At 42.6% G+C, this 16,482-nt stretch overlaps 2 protein-coding genes across 2 annotated transcripts; one reads left to right on the top strand and one right to left on the bottom strand.

The window, feature by feature from the left end:
* Positions 1-714: 714 nt before the first annotated feature.
* On the top strand, positions 715-10,345 carry LOC105910912 (germ cell-specific gene 1-like protein). Its single transcript, XM_012839672.3, has 5 exons — positions 715-1,339; positions 2,767-2,814; positions 4,248-4,400; positions 8,392-8,503; positions 8,818-10,345. Exons 1-5 carry the CDS (start codon positions 1,039-1,041, stop codon positions 9,149-9,151), a joined length of 948 nt encoding a protein of 315 aa, XP_012695126.1. The 5' UTR covers positions 715-1,038; the 3' UTR covers positions 9,152-10,345.
* A 75-nt stretch (positions 10,346-10,420) lies between these two features.
* LOC105910913 (heparan sulfate glucosamine 3-O-sulfotransferase 3B1-like) lies at positions 10,421-13,258 on the bottom strand. The gene is made up of 2 exons (XM_012839673.2): positions 12,762-13,258; positions 10,421-11,356 (listed from the first exon to the last, which is right to left on the bottom strand). Exons 1-2 carry the CDS (start codon positions 13,181-13,183, stop codon positions 10,735-10,737), a joined length of 1,044 nt encoding a protein of 347 aa, XP_012695127.2. The 5' UTR covers positions 13,184-13,258; the 3' UTR covers positions 10,421-10,734.
* Between the last annotated feature and the right edge of the window lie 3,224 nt (positions 13,259-16,482).

The following is a 16,482-nucleotide window of genomic DNA, read 5'->3' as shown; positions in this document are numbered from 1 at the left end:
CAGCACAATGTATTACGTATTGTTGTAATGTTTTTTTAGTGTCCTCAAAGAAAAGGAAATGTAATTATGTGGTTTGGCTTTGAGTGTGGACTGTGCCTGGCATGCAGCTTGATTTTTTATAGTAATTATGTAAAATACTAAATCCATTTGGGAAACAGGCAGGATCTGTTTTTTTCCCGACAGCTGTCATCTCTTAGGCATATTCCCAGGGCAGTTTTTCTCCATTTGCGTGGAATATCCTACATAAGTCAATCAGCACCAAGCCATCCAATCAAATAGGATTTGCTTGACATGCACACACTTTTGGAGGGCTTGTTCAAACCCCTACACATTCATTTTTACAGGTTTTCACTAATTTTTCACTAGTTTTTCAAATTACACTCTCAGTAGTGCATATGATAAAAAAACGCACACACACATACACACACACACACACACAACAATAGCAACAACAGCAAACAAATAAAAAAACAACTGTTCCCACTCTGGCAAGACCTCTGCACCAGATTGAAGATTAATCTGATCGATAATCTTTTTTATTACTATGCTCAAAGAAATAAGCTAAGGGTTTGGTTAGAACAATGAAACGGAGTTCTTACATATAATTCACCCAGTATTATAAATGACCGTCACAGATGTAAGTGGGGGAGGTCGAGTTGGGAGGGGGAAGTGGGTGGAAAGGGGGGGGGGGGGACCAGCTGATTGAGGATGCGCAAGGGAGTGAGTGTTTGACATGAGCAAGAGAATAAAAGAGGACAAACGCCGGCAGAGGAGTGCAGTCCACACAGACGAATGGCAAAGAGAGCATCCATCCATCCATCCGTTACACGCGCGTTGCTCACGGACTTCCGCAAACGGCGTGGTTTCTGATTCCCTAAAGGCAGGGAGGACAGGCTGAGGCAGCGGCTGACCTGAAGACACAAATGTCTGAGGAGGAAAATGATGAAGACTGACAAGGATTAGTGACTTTTACCCCCCACCCCCTTCTCTTTCGTTCCCTCCTCCGCCCTCCACTCATGCCGCCAGGGCTTCGCCACCATGGGGTTGGAGCGCGGCCGAAGAGCCTGTCTCGCACTCACCCTGAACTTTGTGGCATTCGCGCTGGCTGTCACGGCGGTCACCACCAGCTTCTGGTGCGAGGGGACCCGCAAGGTTGTGAAGCCTTTCTGCACAGGGCCTACCACGATGAAGCAGTCGTACTGCATCCGCTTCAACAGCTCCAACCTCAACGACAGCCGGCTGGTGCAGTACATCTATGAGACCGGCGAGGAAAAGTTCCTCATGAGGAAGTTCCACACTGGCATCTGGTTCTCCTGCGAGCAGTCCGCCAACATGGTCGGTAAGGTGACTCAACAGCTAGCAACAGTGTTACCATAGGGACCGCACAGAATGAAAAAAAAAACTTTTGTAGGGTCAGGGGTCAATGAAGCAGACTGTTAAGGAAGTAAGAACCTAGGTTACACATACTTTTCCATCTCTGCTTGATATGTGCAACCTATATGGTCAACATGTTTGTGTAATTGCAGGTAAGAATCAGAAGACACTTTTAGAAATCTAAGCTAAAGAGTGTGACTGAGAGCATTACGAAGATATTACCTGCTTTTAACCAACATGAAAAATACCTCAAATGTCATGCTTAGGGTAAATTACAGTGGTCTGTTAAGCTATAGGGTTCACTGCAAGGTATTAATAATGAGTTATAACATGAGTTATTTGGGCCTTTATTTGCCATTTCACTTGTAATGGTAGTTCATAGCTAATGTTCAGATTTCAGTGACAGGTACAATAATAGAGCAAGCTTATTATTGTTAGCCATCGCAGTGATGGTCCTCAACCCATCTTTTGTCAAGAGCTAGGGAAATGTCAGAGTATATTTGAAAAGTATCACTAACAAGAGTTACCTACATGCCCTTGAAAGATTTACTGACAAATAATTTGACATCTGCCATGACAAAATGAAAAAACTCTAGGAAGATAGAGAATGCAATACCTTACCATTGTGCAATTTGCTCAGGTTGTATGTGGTGTTGGCTTATCTGATCAAGCCCATGCAACATCATGGAGGGGAAAAAAACTGCCAGAGTAACTGTCATCAAGACAGTTGGTGTTCTGTGTTCAGTGATCTGACAGTGTCATATTAACATTATCTGTTATTGTTATTACAGCCCTCAGATGTTTAGACACCTCAACAGCTTGCATCATGTGTTATTAGCCTGTCATAGCTTCATACTGTCATGACAATAACCAATTCAGGTGACGTGACACAGCTACATTATTTGTGGCTGATTGTTATAGCTCCTTATGGTTTCAAAATTAAAAATCACTAGTCAGGAGGCAGAAAATACAACACCTTACCATAGTGCAATTTGTTCAGGTTGTTGGTATGGTATTGGTCCATCTGATGGAAGATCTTGTGACATAATGGATGGACAAAGATCAGCTACAGAGTGCATGCAAATGGAGCCTCTGGTCTCCAGTCTAGTATTCACTGTTTGAATTGAATCAGTCAGGTAACGTAACTACTCAAAAGAGTCAAAGCATTCTGTAGATGTTAGTTTCAACTGTTTGTAATGTTCACATAAGTGACAAGGAGCATGACCATGAAGCGATGGCAGGTCACGAGAAAAAGTTCAGTAAGGTCCATTCTCCATGGAGAAGGATCCTTTGACCCGGGATTTCTTTACCTGTTCTGTCTGTGATCTGAAGTGACTATATAAGTTTAGTGTTAGCAATTCAAGCTTACTTTGTGATGTTCTTTTTTTGCAGGTTTCACTTGCAGAGACTTTTTAGATATTGCACCAGAACGAGAGCGAGGTGGGTGAGTTTAAGTGGATTTACCCTACAGTGAGAAAGACACACCGGGTTCATGCATTCTCCAGAATATGGAATGCTCTGAATTAGGTTAATGGAAACATGCATGTTTAGTTTACCAGACCCTAAGAAGAAGATTCATTTAAAAAGATGAAACATTATCATATCTTCACATAAAGTTGACTAAAGCATAAGAAAGCATTAAAACCTTTGACTTTGGGGTTGGTAGTTCTTCCAAAATGTATTTCATACTGTGTTCCTGTATTTACTCACAGTTTATCTCAGTACTTTTGGTACATTTCTCAAATCACCCTTAACAATTTCAGAAAAGTAAGTGCATTTTTTCAAAACAATTCGTACTAACAGCACGACCTGCAAAAGCCCGTAGCTCGCTTATGCCTCAAAAGTAAATAATCGCGGCAATAAATATGTCAGTGCCACCAAAATGCAAGTCCTTTTGTAATATTTTGTAACCAAGACAGTAAAAATATTTTGTCATATTGTCAATATAAAATTATATCCTGAAAAGTGAATTCTTGATTTCCAAATTAGTTTTTTACTTGTATCTCTTTCACTCATAGTATTTTATCACCATCCTAGATTTCAGATTCCAGATTTATTGCAACTAACTGAACATTATTTTCTAGCAAGTTTCTAGCAACAAATACCCATTAATAATAAATTAAAATAACCCATTTGCACATCGCGACACAATGAATAGATACCTAGATGTGTCTGGTGGGTTTGGGGTGTAAGACTAAAAAGCAGACGATTGTACATATCCTTCTGCATGAATGTACAAAGGAATGAGACATTTCTGTTATGATGTGAGTTGATGATGTGGAGGGTGACCAAACAGTTTTGAGAATTTTAATTAATCTGAGAAATGTGCCGACTGATAAAAAAAAACTATAATTCAGTGTTCTCCCATAATCACATCAGCAGAGGATATCATCGATAATGATCATAATCTCAACAATGATCATAATCTCATCAATGATCATAATCCAATCAACTTTCCCCTTGCATTGCCTTCCAAGTCATGTGATCCGCACAGGCTTTTGACCTGAACCGACTTTGCTATTCTCATCTAACATGTAAAAACTCCCACACAGGCACACACACACACTCACGCACGCACACACACACAAAGCTGATACTTTCGTGATACGTAGTGAAACACTCCTGCTTTTATCCTATTGGGGACTTCGGAATTCATCTCTCCCCATTCCCAAGAGAAGAAGGTGATTACTTTTCTCAAACACAAGGGATTACAAAGGCCTCCTAGTTGATTTGTTTCTCTATCTGTCTATCTATCTATCTATCTATCTATCTATCTATCTATCTATCTATATATTTATATATCTATCTATCTATCTAATTTTCTTTGTGTGTCTCCTTTTCTCTTTTTCTCTTTTTCCCTTCTTCCCTTCTAGGAGTGTTGTGGCTTTGCATCGTAACAGAGTGTCTGTACATCTCGCTGCTGTTCATAGGTGGAGCCCTTATGTCCATAGAGATGTTCCATTGCTGCAACATGATGAACAGGCTCAAACTGAATGCCTTTGCGGCCCTTTGTACAGCGCTGTCAGGTAACTCTTTTTTTTTTTTGCATGTATTTTTATTATTTTATATAAAGTTGTTGTACATATACATTGTATAATACATCATGTATATTACATTTCACTTAAAGTCACCTTTATAACTCCCATCCCACCCACAACAAACCTTATGCCAAGGAAGGTACTGTCAGGTAACTCTGCACATAGACCTTAGCAATGAAGGTAACACTTAACTTGAACCATGCGTCATCAGCCCAACATAGCCATGTCATAAGTATGTTATGGCACGTGTTTATGATGTGTCTCTTAGTCTTATGACACAGGGTTCAACACTTTAGTCACTTATTCCATGACAACAGGCAGGGGTTTTGAGTGAGCAGGTTAGTTTAAAGCAGTAGTAAGGAGTTTTGGTCTAAAACTAGCGAGCTATCTAGCAAAGAAATATGCAAAACTTAGAAGTCATTAACACATCTGGCACTGATAAAAGCTTACTAGTATGCTAACGGGTCTCTTTTGGTGATAGAGTTGGTGATGGCTTGCTGTGAAAGCTTTTCTTATATTTTCACGGGGTTTGTCTGTCCCGGACCAAAACACCAAAACAAGTTGCGTATGAAACATATCTCAAAAAGTGGCGAATTACAGCATACTGTTGCATTTTACTAGAGCTATGTAAAAAGAGGACATAGGTGTATACCACAGCTCTTTTCATACCACCATCAAAGATGATGGTCACCTTTCTCAATGTATGGGTATAAATCTCTGCTGACTATCTAGAAAAAGCAAGTACACATAAGGAATGATGGTGTTGGTGTAGGCTACGCTAAGCTAGGCCAAACGCATGTCTTTCCTTACTTGTGGAATTCCTGTGCATGATTATCATAGTGTGGTTCGTCTGTGCCTTCACTGCAGTGGTGTGTGTGTGGTAGCGGTACGCATCTGCAGGTTACCAGATTCCATGCGGTTGGAGCCTGAGTGTTCAACTGACCGGGACCTAAATCCCATTTAACCAGGAGCTTTGAGAGCGACATGGCTGGTTCCCCAAGACGCAGGGGGGATTACACAAGGCAGGGCTGCATCCAACCGCCACACTCGTGCCACTCACTGAGTCCTTACTGAGTCTGCCCCTATGGACTAAGATCAATGCTGGCCAAATCATCCAAGCTCCACGCCATGTTTGGTGTACAAACACAATACGGTTCCGCTGAAGTGCTTTTGTGTCTTCATTTGTCTTCATCTTCAATGTCAGGCCTGTCATTTGAAGTCTTGTTTACACAGGCTGTTTGGTCGTGGATGCTGGGATTCAACAATCAAAGGAGACGGGGAGGAAGGGGGAAGTGGACGGCCTCTGAGATCATGTCCCATAGATGTGTGGATTTTAAAATGGGCTTTGTTATGACACACACATTTCAGAGAATAACATCTGTCCACAATAAACGCTCACACGAATGACACAGGCCTTGTACTTGGCATATATCCCTGTCAGACAGGACGGTCAGATTGTCTAGGGGCTCTGGGCTCTCCCCTGCTGGAGCCAGAGTGCTTACAGGGCACAGTGGGCTGTGAAACGGCTGCTGTCCGCCCAAAATCTGTCAGCGGTCGGTGCAAACCAGGGATTTGGCCGGTTTGAGGACTAATCGGATTGAAGTGGGACAGAGGCGTGGAGTGGCAGGGAGGGGGGGGAGGGCTGAGGGGTGGTCAGTGATAAGGCCTGTCCAGAGTGGAGAGTTGGCCACTCCCTCCCTCTTCATCTCTCTCTCTCTCAGTCTCTCTTTGTCTCTCTCTCTCTCTCTCTCGCTCTCTCTCTCTCGCTCTCTGTCTCTCTGTCTCTCTGTCTCTCTGTCTCTCTCTCTCTCTCTCTTTCTCTCTCTGTCTTTCCCATAGCAGCGGCTGATCCAGCACACTGGTGCAGCTTGTGGGGGTGTGGAGTGAGTGCTGGGACAGACAGCGGCCATGACAGTCAGCGGCCTTGCTGTTTGCTCCTGTAACTTTACCTCAGAGAACTTTACCCCCCTATGAGTCCCAGGAGGGGGCAGTTTAAGCATAAATCATCATAGTCTGCAGCTATACCATAGCATTGCATGCCACCATGTCATTGTCTGGAAGAGTAAATCTTTCATGTTATCTGCAGTGAGAGACGATTACAGGGCTTTAGGCCAGCAGGATGCTTGCTCATTTATTAATTCATTTTCAACCAGACCCCTGCTGCTCTCAGAGGCGCTGCACAATGCTGCCACTGTGTGGTTGTTTTGTGAACTGCAGCTCTAATGTTAAGATTACATTTACATTTAGTCATTTAGCAGACGCTCAGTGCCGCCGCTCCCATAACGCGCACTACGCGCTGTGCGTAGGGCACCAACTCCTGTGGGGGCACCAAAAAATAGGCAACTGAAAAATCATCATAGTTATAATAATTATAATGCCGATATTATTTCATATAGAAATATTAGGCACCGTTTAGGCATGTATATCACAAAACAGGCAGAACAAGATATATATTTAATTTCTCAAAAAAAGTTACGCTGGTGCATAAAAAAATACGCACTCAACTTCCCAAGCTCGCCGTGGGTGCCCTTTCCTATCTCAGTGGCCTGACGAACTTTGACAGTAGGCTAGGTCAACTTTTCGAAAATGGCCTCAAAAAGACAACAGGAGTAATCATTGTTAAATACGGGAAATGTGCTGCTAATTTAATGGTTAGCCTATGCTTACACCTCGAACTAGCTGACGTTATTGCTAATGTTAGCACACTCAAATATGTTATAACGCAGGTGCAAGTAGTGTTGCCACCCGTCCCGAATTGTCCGGGACATCCCGAAATATTATGGGTGATTTTGATTTGTCCCGTCAGGGAGACAAGCGCCTCTCAACTGCACTTGACTCCACAAGCATTTGTTACGCCAACACGAACAGGTGAAACTTGTAGCGAGAGATCATCATGCCTCGACTGAAGGACAGACAGCCCCAACTCAAATAGAGTATCTTAAATCACGATTAAATTGGAAGCTTGCACATTGACTACTGTTTGTTTTCATATTTCATATCGGCATTCTTTACACATAATGAACTGGTGTTAATATGTGTGAATATGAACTCATGAATATGAACTCGTTCATACGAAGTGTCACAGGCACACATTATAATTGTAGAAGTTAAATCGAGGAGACTATAACATTAGCTAGATAACTAGCTATCATTTCATGCAAACGGAAATCTTCCATTTAAATCGTTTGTTATTAAAAGTTTCCTTAGCTAGATAACCATAGCAACCAGGAATCACAACTTTAGCTGCAAAGTTATGGATCTGACAAGAGGGAAATGGCGCCCCCCCTTGACCTATCTAAAACAATGTTAAAACTGTGGCCAGGCAGTGAACTGCCACCAGTCTGAGTAACATAGGACGTTGAGACAGAGGCCCTGTTCGAAATGGGTTAAAATGCTACGACTCTGATTCTGATCGGAGCGCGGGCCCCAAACAACATGAAATTTGAGAGACACTTGTAATAATTGTCATGACTATTACTATGAACAATACATCCAAGCAAGTACAGTAGTAGTTTGCCAAAATTACACTGAAATGAATAGGTTTATGGTATGGCTAATGAAACCTTGCGATTTCCATTATTGTTGGTCAGCCGTTGGCGCGCGCGCGCGCACACCTGGAAGAAAGTGTCTCTCATTTGGGGTTGAGGAAGTTGTTCTTTTTCGTTTTAATAAAATGTTAAACTGGCAGAAACAAACGATTTTTCTCGGGGGGGGGGGGGCATCATAAAGGAGTTATGCTTAGGACACCAAAATGGCTAGCAGCGGCACTGCAGACGCTTTTATTCAAAGCGACGTACAAGGTAATCAAAAATGATTTAGAGGAGAAATGAAATGATGAGAAATGTGAAGGAAAGGCAGTGACCCCGGCACACACTGAAACACACTGTGACACCAACCCTAGGGTTCACTACGAGAAGCTGGGCACTGACACCAACACATTTACATTAAAGAGCCACTGTCATGTTGCTGTACTCCCCAGGTCTCTTTGGGATGTTGGCTCACATGATGTTCACAACAATCTTCCAGCTGGCAGTCTTGCTCGGGCCAGAGAACTGGAGACCCAAGACCTGGGACTACAGCTGGTCCTATCTGTGAGTGAAGTGTCTTCATTGATACGGTATTGAGTACCAGTGATTTAGTGTTAAGGAAATAACTTTCAAAGCTGTGCCTCCTCCCTCTTTGAGAGCTTTTACGTACTCCATCAGAGATCTTTATATTTGCTGTGCTGAACTGTTTCTTTCTTGAGAGCTTTAACAGAAAATATCTAGCTTCTATTTATAAAATATTAGTAAAGTGAAGTAGTCACCCTATGTTCATAGAGCCATAGACAATACCTGAGTTCAAATGAGTAAGACCAAGTCAACGTACAGTCAGAGCTTGTTAATGACATCACTTCCTCCCTCAGCCTGGCATGGGCGTCCTTCGCCACCTGCATGGGCTCGGCGGTGACAGCCCTAAACCGCTATACCAGGACCATTATCGAGTTCAAGTTCAAGCGGAAGCAACTCGAGAAGAACCTGCGTATCAAGCAGAAACTGCTGGAGCTGGATCTGCCCGATCAGCTGCACGTGTGGGACACGTACCTGCCTTCCATGCCGCCCGTGCTTGAGCTCCCAGGGACCGGGCCGCCACTGCCAGAGTTGCCCAACACCAACGGCTTCAAGCCCCCCTGCGGCCATGCCGACCTGCTGGACCTGAGCGGTGAGATGGAGCTGACGGGAGAGGAGGAGTACTTCTGAACAGGACCTAAACTAGGGCTGCGTTTCCTAAATACACCATTGTGCTATGGCCATCGTCAAGACTACAAGAACTACAAGGGACTGGTCATAATGATCGTATTCATTGTGCTATGGCCATCTACAAAACTACAAGAACTACAAGAGACTGGTCATAATGATCGATTTCATTGTGCTATGGCCATCTACAAAACTACAAGAACTACAAGAGACTGGTCATAATGATCGATTTCATTGTGCTATGGCCATCTACAAAACTACAAGAACTACAAGAGACTGGTCATAATGATCGATTTCATTGTGCTATGGTCATCTACAAAACTACAAGAACTACAAGAGACTGGTCATAATGATCGATTTCTCTGTTCTTCAACGATGGCTGTTGTAGCACATTCACGAAGCTAGGGCTGTGTTTCCCAAATCACATAACTGTGCTATGACCATCAGACTTACTATCTATAATGGATGTTGCACAATGACAAAATCACTGGCTGAGAAGGTAAGTGCAAGACACAGATGAGAGAGACTTCACGCAAATCATCAGTATGACCCGCTCCTCAGAGAAATAAGGTGCAAGACGTAAACATGTTTCCTAATCCTTTTTTTCAATAACTAAGGGCTTTACTTTAAACTGACTACGTTGATTTGATGGTCTTATTGATTCACCATGGTTTGCACAAACTGTATGAATTGACCACCTCCTGGTTTAGGGGGAATCACAGTGTTTTTACTGAGGAACACATACAACATGAAGTGGAGACATTGCAATAAAGCAAGGCAAATTAAATACTAACATGACAAAGTACAATAGAAAATATTGAAAGGAAAACTCTATGATGCCATAGAATGTATGTGACTGGGTACAAAGCAAAACCACATAAAGATGGCGGTAGACCTATAATACTGACACGCTCACAAAAAATACTAAATAATGTACTACTGGTAAGCAGCATTTAGTTAATTCAGTTATTTAGTAATATTTTGCCTTCTAAGTATATGGTTTCATATTTCATTATTATTTTAAAATACAGGAATTGTATGTTGTTTTATAGCATTTACGAATAAACAACTCATCATGTTTGTGCTGGTATGCACACATACTTACCAGTGCATTGTGCTGTCAGATTTCAGTAACTTGAAGTTGAATTCATTTTAAGTGTGGAATAAATATGGAGAATAACGTTCTTTTAATGATCACCAGAGCATCAACAGAATGATTTCAGGGCCAGTTGTCATTATTTAGCTCTTTCTGATAGTGACACATTCATCTCATAGCAAAAATATATATTTTACCAATGCCTATTGCGTAGTGATGAATTCACCGAGGATGAAAGCTTTGTATTTATTACATTGGAAAACGGGCTGATCAGCAAGCCAAATGTGTTTTTGTTTCCCTCACACGAGTCATCCCATAACAGAGATCCTCCAGGACACTCACTGTGAACCGGAGTGTTAACGAGTTTTGGCCAAGAGAGTTCAAAGCAAACATCAGCAAAAAATATATGAATGGTGAAATAGTGCCCTCTACTGGACACACGAATACCAGTCCCTCTGCTTGTCAGTGTTGCTTTCAGGCAAAGGACTTCTCACTGCCAACCAAAGTCTTTGCCCACCATGTCATAGAATCTAACGTTATGGGGCCGATAAAATTCACTAAGCTTCCTCATGGCCTCTTCCTGGATCTGGGGGTGAGCTCTGCCTTTGGTCCTGCCCAAACAGTGTGGCTGACTGCTTCCCTCCGGCTTCTTCAGGCACGGAAACCCCTTGGTCTGGTTGAAGTAGAAGTGCTTGTCCGTAACAATCCTCTCCAGCCCGAGGAAGTCCTGCACGTGCGCCATCTCCCCCGCCGGGTCGGTCACCAGGCGTTCGCCGTGGACGAAGTACAGCTGGGCGGAGGGGAAGTAGGCCAGCCAGCGCTCCAGGTGCTGGGCGTACAGCCCGATCCACAGGGGGCTCCACTGGGAGTTCACCTCCACGCCGGCGCTCCCGTTCCTGAAGGACAGGCTCTCGAAGCTGGCCACACCGGGCGTTTTGGACACAATCTGGGCGTAGTCAGAGATGGCACGGGTGATAGGGTCCCGCACCACTACAATGAGCTTTACCTCATGAGACATGGAGTGGACACGGGCAGGGCTGTCTGCTGACACAAAGTACCTGGGCGTCTTCTCCATGACGATTTGCCCATCCAAGGCCTTAGGCATCAGGCTCCTACAAGACAGAAGGAAAATATCTTTTTTAATCTTCATTGCATTTCCTTGATGCAGCTTTCATGTAATGTATTGTGAGATTTACATTTTATCATGCAATTATTATAACAATTTCTCACATATATATATATCGGGTTTAGAATGTTTCGGACTGAGCTTTTCCTTACCAAAATCACTCTTCTGACATAGCTGAGTCTCTCACATTAAATTGGTATGCATGTCTTCCACATTAATTTATCAACACTGAGTTTTCATTCAGAAGGACCAGCCACATTACTAATGCATTGAATAAGTGGTTCTACCTTCTTTCTTGAGCTCTCCTCTCCCTCTCTGCAATTCCTACTGCTAAAACATGGGCCAAATGAGTGTCTGTTTGAACATTATTCATTAAAACGTCACCATGAATAAAATGTTCTATTTAATAATGGAATTAAAAGCACAGTGGGCACTCGTCTCCTTTTAGTCAAGTGTGAGACACACACACACACACACACACACACACACACACACACACACACACACTGAGTAGCCTCAGCTCTGTCAGGACCAGAGAAGGCAAATTCACCCCTCCAATTCTGCCCAGAAGGAGGCGGTGGAAGATAGGAATTTCAGAGAGCTGAAGTGAAAGGCAGAAGGAGAGCAAACATACACAGAAAGTCCATTAGTGAGCGCTCTCGGATATCCTCCAGAGACAAAAAGGGTCACTGGTGATGAGCACAGCCTTTGTGTGGCGCTGCCTGGCTGGCCGGCTATTTCCACTGCAGCCTTCTAGCTATAGGAGCAATTTGCTAGCCATTTTCAAAACCGTGTTCATTGGCTGTGTTGCAATGAAAAGCCTGGAGCATTTTCTTTTCTGTTCTGCCTCTTTCGGCAGTCCATGTGATGCATTTTCCTCTGACAATGTGTTGCTGGCTGTCTCATGAGTGCATTGACGGGTGATGTTTCAGCTGTGGGGATGAGGTTTATGCATGTGTCAATAAGTAATAATAACTAAGGGCTTTACTTTAAGCTGTTTACATTACAGCTGAATCACACAAGCAGCTGACATTTTATTTAGTTAATCCATGCAGATCAATAAAATAAGGCCTCAGGAAGGATGAAGTCATTTTTCTTTATATCACTGCTGTCCTGTAACCAACTGATTTGCTTTAATCAGTATTGAGATGACCACCCTGGCTTGCTGTGTATTAGAGGTAAAACTGCTTTACTTGTTCTGTTAGTTAGTTTGAATGAAAGCCTCCTCTAAACGAGGATATCCTTAAATGACATTGCTTAACATCATTTATAGCCTATAAACCTTGGGCAAAGTTGGGTAAATCTATCATAAGTTTGCAAACGCAGTTCCCTCTGCAGAAATGAAATGTAGGTTACAAAGTAGGAAAACAACCACACAGCTGAAAACGTACCTGTACCAATCTAATCCGCGGTCGTAGTGTCTGTCGAAAAAGTGGGGCTCCGAACCTGCAGCACGAACATCTGGGTGAAGTCGTAGGAACTCGAGCAGGGCGCGTGTCCCGCCCTTCTTCACGCCTATGATGAGAGCTTGGGGAAGGCGCTTGGTCGCTGTCCAGTCCGTTGCGTTGGTGGACATTGCATCTGGAGTACCTGAGCTATCGGTACGGCTGGCGTTCGCGGGCATGTCATCCGATGCATTCTTTTTGCGGTAGAGCTGTGCGACTGATAACGGATGAACGGAAGGCTGTGCGTTCCAATACGCTACGTGACCGGGATCTGAGAGGAAGGTGTACAGCGAGAGGCAAACCATTGCCAGAGAGAGTACGAAGAGAAGTTTTTTTGCGTCCAGCTGAAAACAACGTCCCTTTGCCATTCCTTGAAATCCATTCTATCAATGACAAAATCTACTCATTTCGAGAGATATTAACTGAATAATAATAATAATAATAATAATCCTGTTTCTAGGATGATGAAGGTAATTAATTAAATTACTAACTAAACTATATATCCAGTTGACATGAATAAAAAACATGCCACATTATCAAAAGGCCAGACTTCCAATGAACTTTTTATTGCAGTATTTTTTTTTTAATGGTCGTTCCTGATGGTAGGGTTCCATCGGTGCATTTATCTCCGGCATATCCACCAAAGAGAGCGCGCGCGTGTTTGTGCGCATCTTTGATTGGAGGGGCAAGAAAGAGGCCGGGTTTATTTTGGATAGAATGAAATAAACATTCATTATCAGTTTCGAAATCTAATCCAGGCCTACATATATCCAAAACTATTACTGACATACAGACTACTTTGAGACACACTACATATAAAGCTTAATTTAGGTGCAAGACATGATTTACATCACCAGTATGATGCTAAGAGGGTAATATATGAAGACAATGTAATGAAGAAACTATGTTTTAGTTATTTATTGTATTCTTAATAAATTGGATCTCTGTTGCTTTCATAATAGAGCCATAATAATAATAATTAATAATAATAATGGCGAAGAGATGCAAATGTGCTTTGACTTAAAAAGACAGCCTTTGTGTCTGTTACTTAGCATATACTATAATTCACCACACAACAATTGGCAACTCATTGCCATAGTATAGGTTTGTGTGTTTGTCTGACTTTGCTTGTTTGCATATCAATCCAGTTAAAAGCAGCTTTACTTAATGCCAGCCAGAAAGAGTAATTATCGGTCAGTACCGGGTCATTTTAATATCTAATAAAAGCCTGCTCTTTACTTTGTGATATTCTGTAATAAAATCCACAATCAAAGGAAAGGTAAATCTCCAGTTACACAATGTAGACAACACACAATTAGCAAACTGTGATCAGACAAATTATCCCCCAGAAACAGACTGTAGGTTTTCACAGGTTTCAGTACCTAGTTATTTGACCCAAAGTCCTACTAGTCAACTATTTGAACTAGGATAATCTTGCATGTTTATAAATATTAAGATGGCTTATGTGCTACATAGACAACTCAATAGTCAACAATTCAAAATGATCAACATTTTAATACAGAACAATCTACAAATCACACCATACACAGTAAACCGTGTATATATGTACTTTATAAAAACATTTGTGCAATTAAGTTTCAAACTACAATAGTCCACCTATTGTGTTGTATTGCCTGGGCTGCTGCAGCTCATAGACTACTGAAACCTGAATACTGATAAATAAAATGTCATCCTAGAAACTAGGAAACATGTTAAGGCACTGCATGGTCAAGGTGCACCACCCATGTTTGTACAGAGTTGTTGATCAGAGGTAGACACTGGGTAAGCCAATATGGAGCTGCTCTGCTAACCCCCCAATACCTTCTCTCTGAGTTTAATGAGACCTGGAGCAGGGTACATACTGTGGGATTACAGGTCACCGTGCAGGAGACGCGTCATGTCAACCCCAGTCATTATCCCCCCTATAAATCTGCCTGGGCTTTCTTTCCTGGACAAATCACAGAGAGGATACACATCACCTCAGTGTCTGGAAGAAAGCCTCAGTGATCCCCTGACTTCACCTTTCTCCCAGAGGTTACATGGCATGATATCAATGGTACCACACACTCCTCTTAGCTTGTTAGTTTGTCGGGTCATTCCCTGTGGATGTGTATGGAATGAAAGACACTCAGCTGAATTGGATGTGAATGTCCATGAACATGAACATGCCTCTCCCACCCTCCCCACCTCCTCCTCCACCCCCCCTCCTCCAAACCCCCCCCCCCCCCCCTCCTTTCCCACCTCCTCCTCCATCCCCCCTCCTCAATGGACAACAGACTTCATGGTCATCAGCAACAAGCAAGTGGGAGAAGCTTCTGCTCAATTGCTTCAGACAGCTGTGTGTGTGCATGAATGTTTACCATCAAACGCAGAGAGCAAAGACCACAAAAATCAAGGTTAGGATTATTGGATTCTCACCTCACTCACTAATAGACCATTCTCAAGCAGAGGCATGAGAAATCAATATCTAATATGTACTATGGCTTGGACCTTCATAATATGGAATTGTAAGAGCTTTGATGAGAAAAAGAAAGAGGACTATTTTGTCCTTGCTTTTGAAATGGCACTGGGGTTGGGCAAAACAGCCTATTGCTTCACTAAGGTTAGTTCAGCCATTAATTAGATTCTCAGCCCTGGAAATGAAATTGATCTGCTACTTACAAGACTTGTCCTGTTCTCCTGACATATACTCTGTTTTGATGGGCAGAAACAGTAGTTAAGTCAGGACCAGTAACAATCTTCAATGTATTAGTTTATTATGAGGCATACAGCAATCATCTCTGGCGGAATGGCTTAGTTCAGGGGGACATCTGCTCATCACACTGGTAAGCATAGGTGTAAAGTAGAGCAGCTATAACGCATCACACTGGTAAACATAGGTGTAAAGTACAGCAGCTATAACCCCTCATCACACTGGTAAGCATATAACCCCTCATCACACTGGTAAGCATAGGTGTATAGTAGAGCGCCTATAACCCCTCCAAACAGCCATTCCTAGAGGTGGTCAGTAGAACAAAGGTAAAAGTAACAATATCATGAAGCTCTCGATATTATTCATTTGTCACTACGAATTAGGGAATTCTGGGCACCAAAGATCTACAAATTACAAATGGATGAAAGACAATGACGTCAGATCCTGATTAGTAAATATTGCAGACGGCCAGAAGGACCAGAGTGGTAAGGCAGAGATGGTATGTATAGATTTGAGGTATGGTAAAAGGCAGTTCTCCTTTCAGTAGATGGAGATCTCCTGAAGTGAGCAGATGCAACGGTGAAGTCTTTCGGTTGTAGAGAGAGTGCAAGCAAAAGTCAAAGAAATGCGACATTATTGAGCACAGTAAAAAAAAAAAAAAAAGATTGATTGCCTGGCTGAAATGTCAATAATTAGTTGCACAAAGTGAGGCTTCCAGCATTATGGTTGACAAGACCAAAGACATTAGTAAGAAGGAACAGACGTCCTTTGCAATTCAATACTATTGCAGTGGGACAATACGTTGATGTTTCCTCACCTTTGAGGGAGCAGAGCACCTGACTGCTGAAGCAAGCTCAAGGAAGCTTGTGCAAATGCTGCAGACGTGTGGCCTTGACTACAAAAAGCACCTAGTAGGCCATGCATATGATGATGGGTCCTCCGTCATGAGCGGAAAGAACACAGGTGTGCAAGTAT

The sequence above is a fragment of the Clupea harengus genome, chromosome 1 (genome assembly GCF_900700415.2).
Source record: "Clupea harengus chromosome 1, Ch_v2.0.2, whole genome shotgun sequence".
NCBI classification, from domain to species: Eukaryota; Metazoa; Chordata; class Actinopteri; order Clupeiformes; family Clupeidae; genus Clupea; species Clupea harengus.
The sequence above is the reverse complement of the archived record's forward strand: the minus strand, read 5'-3'. Positions and strand labels throughout refer to the sequence as shown.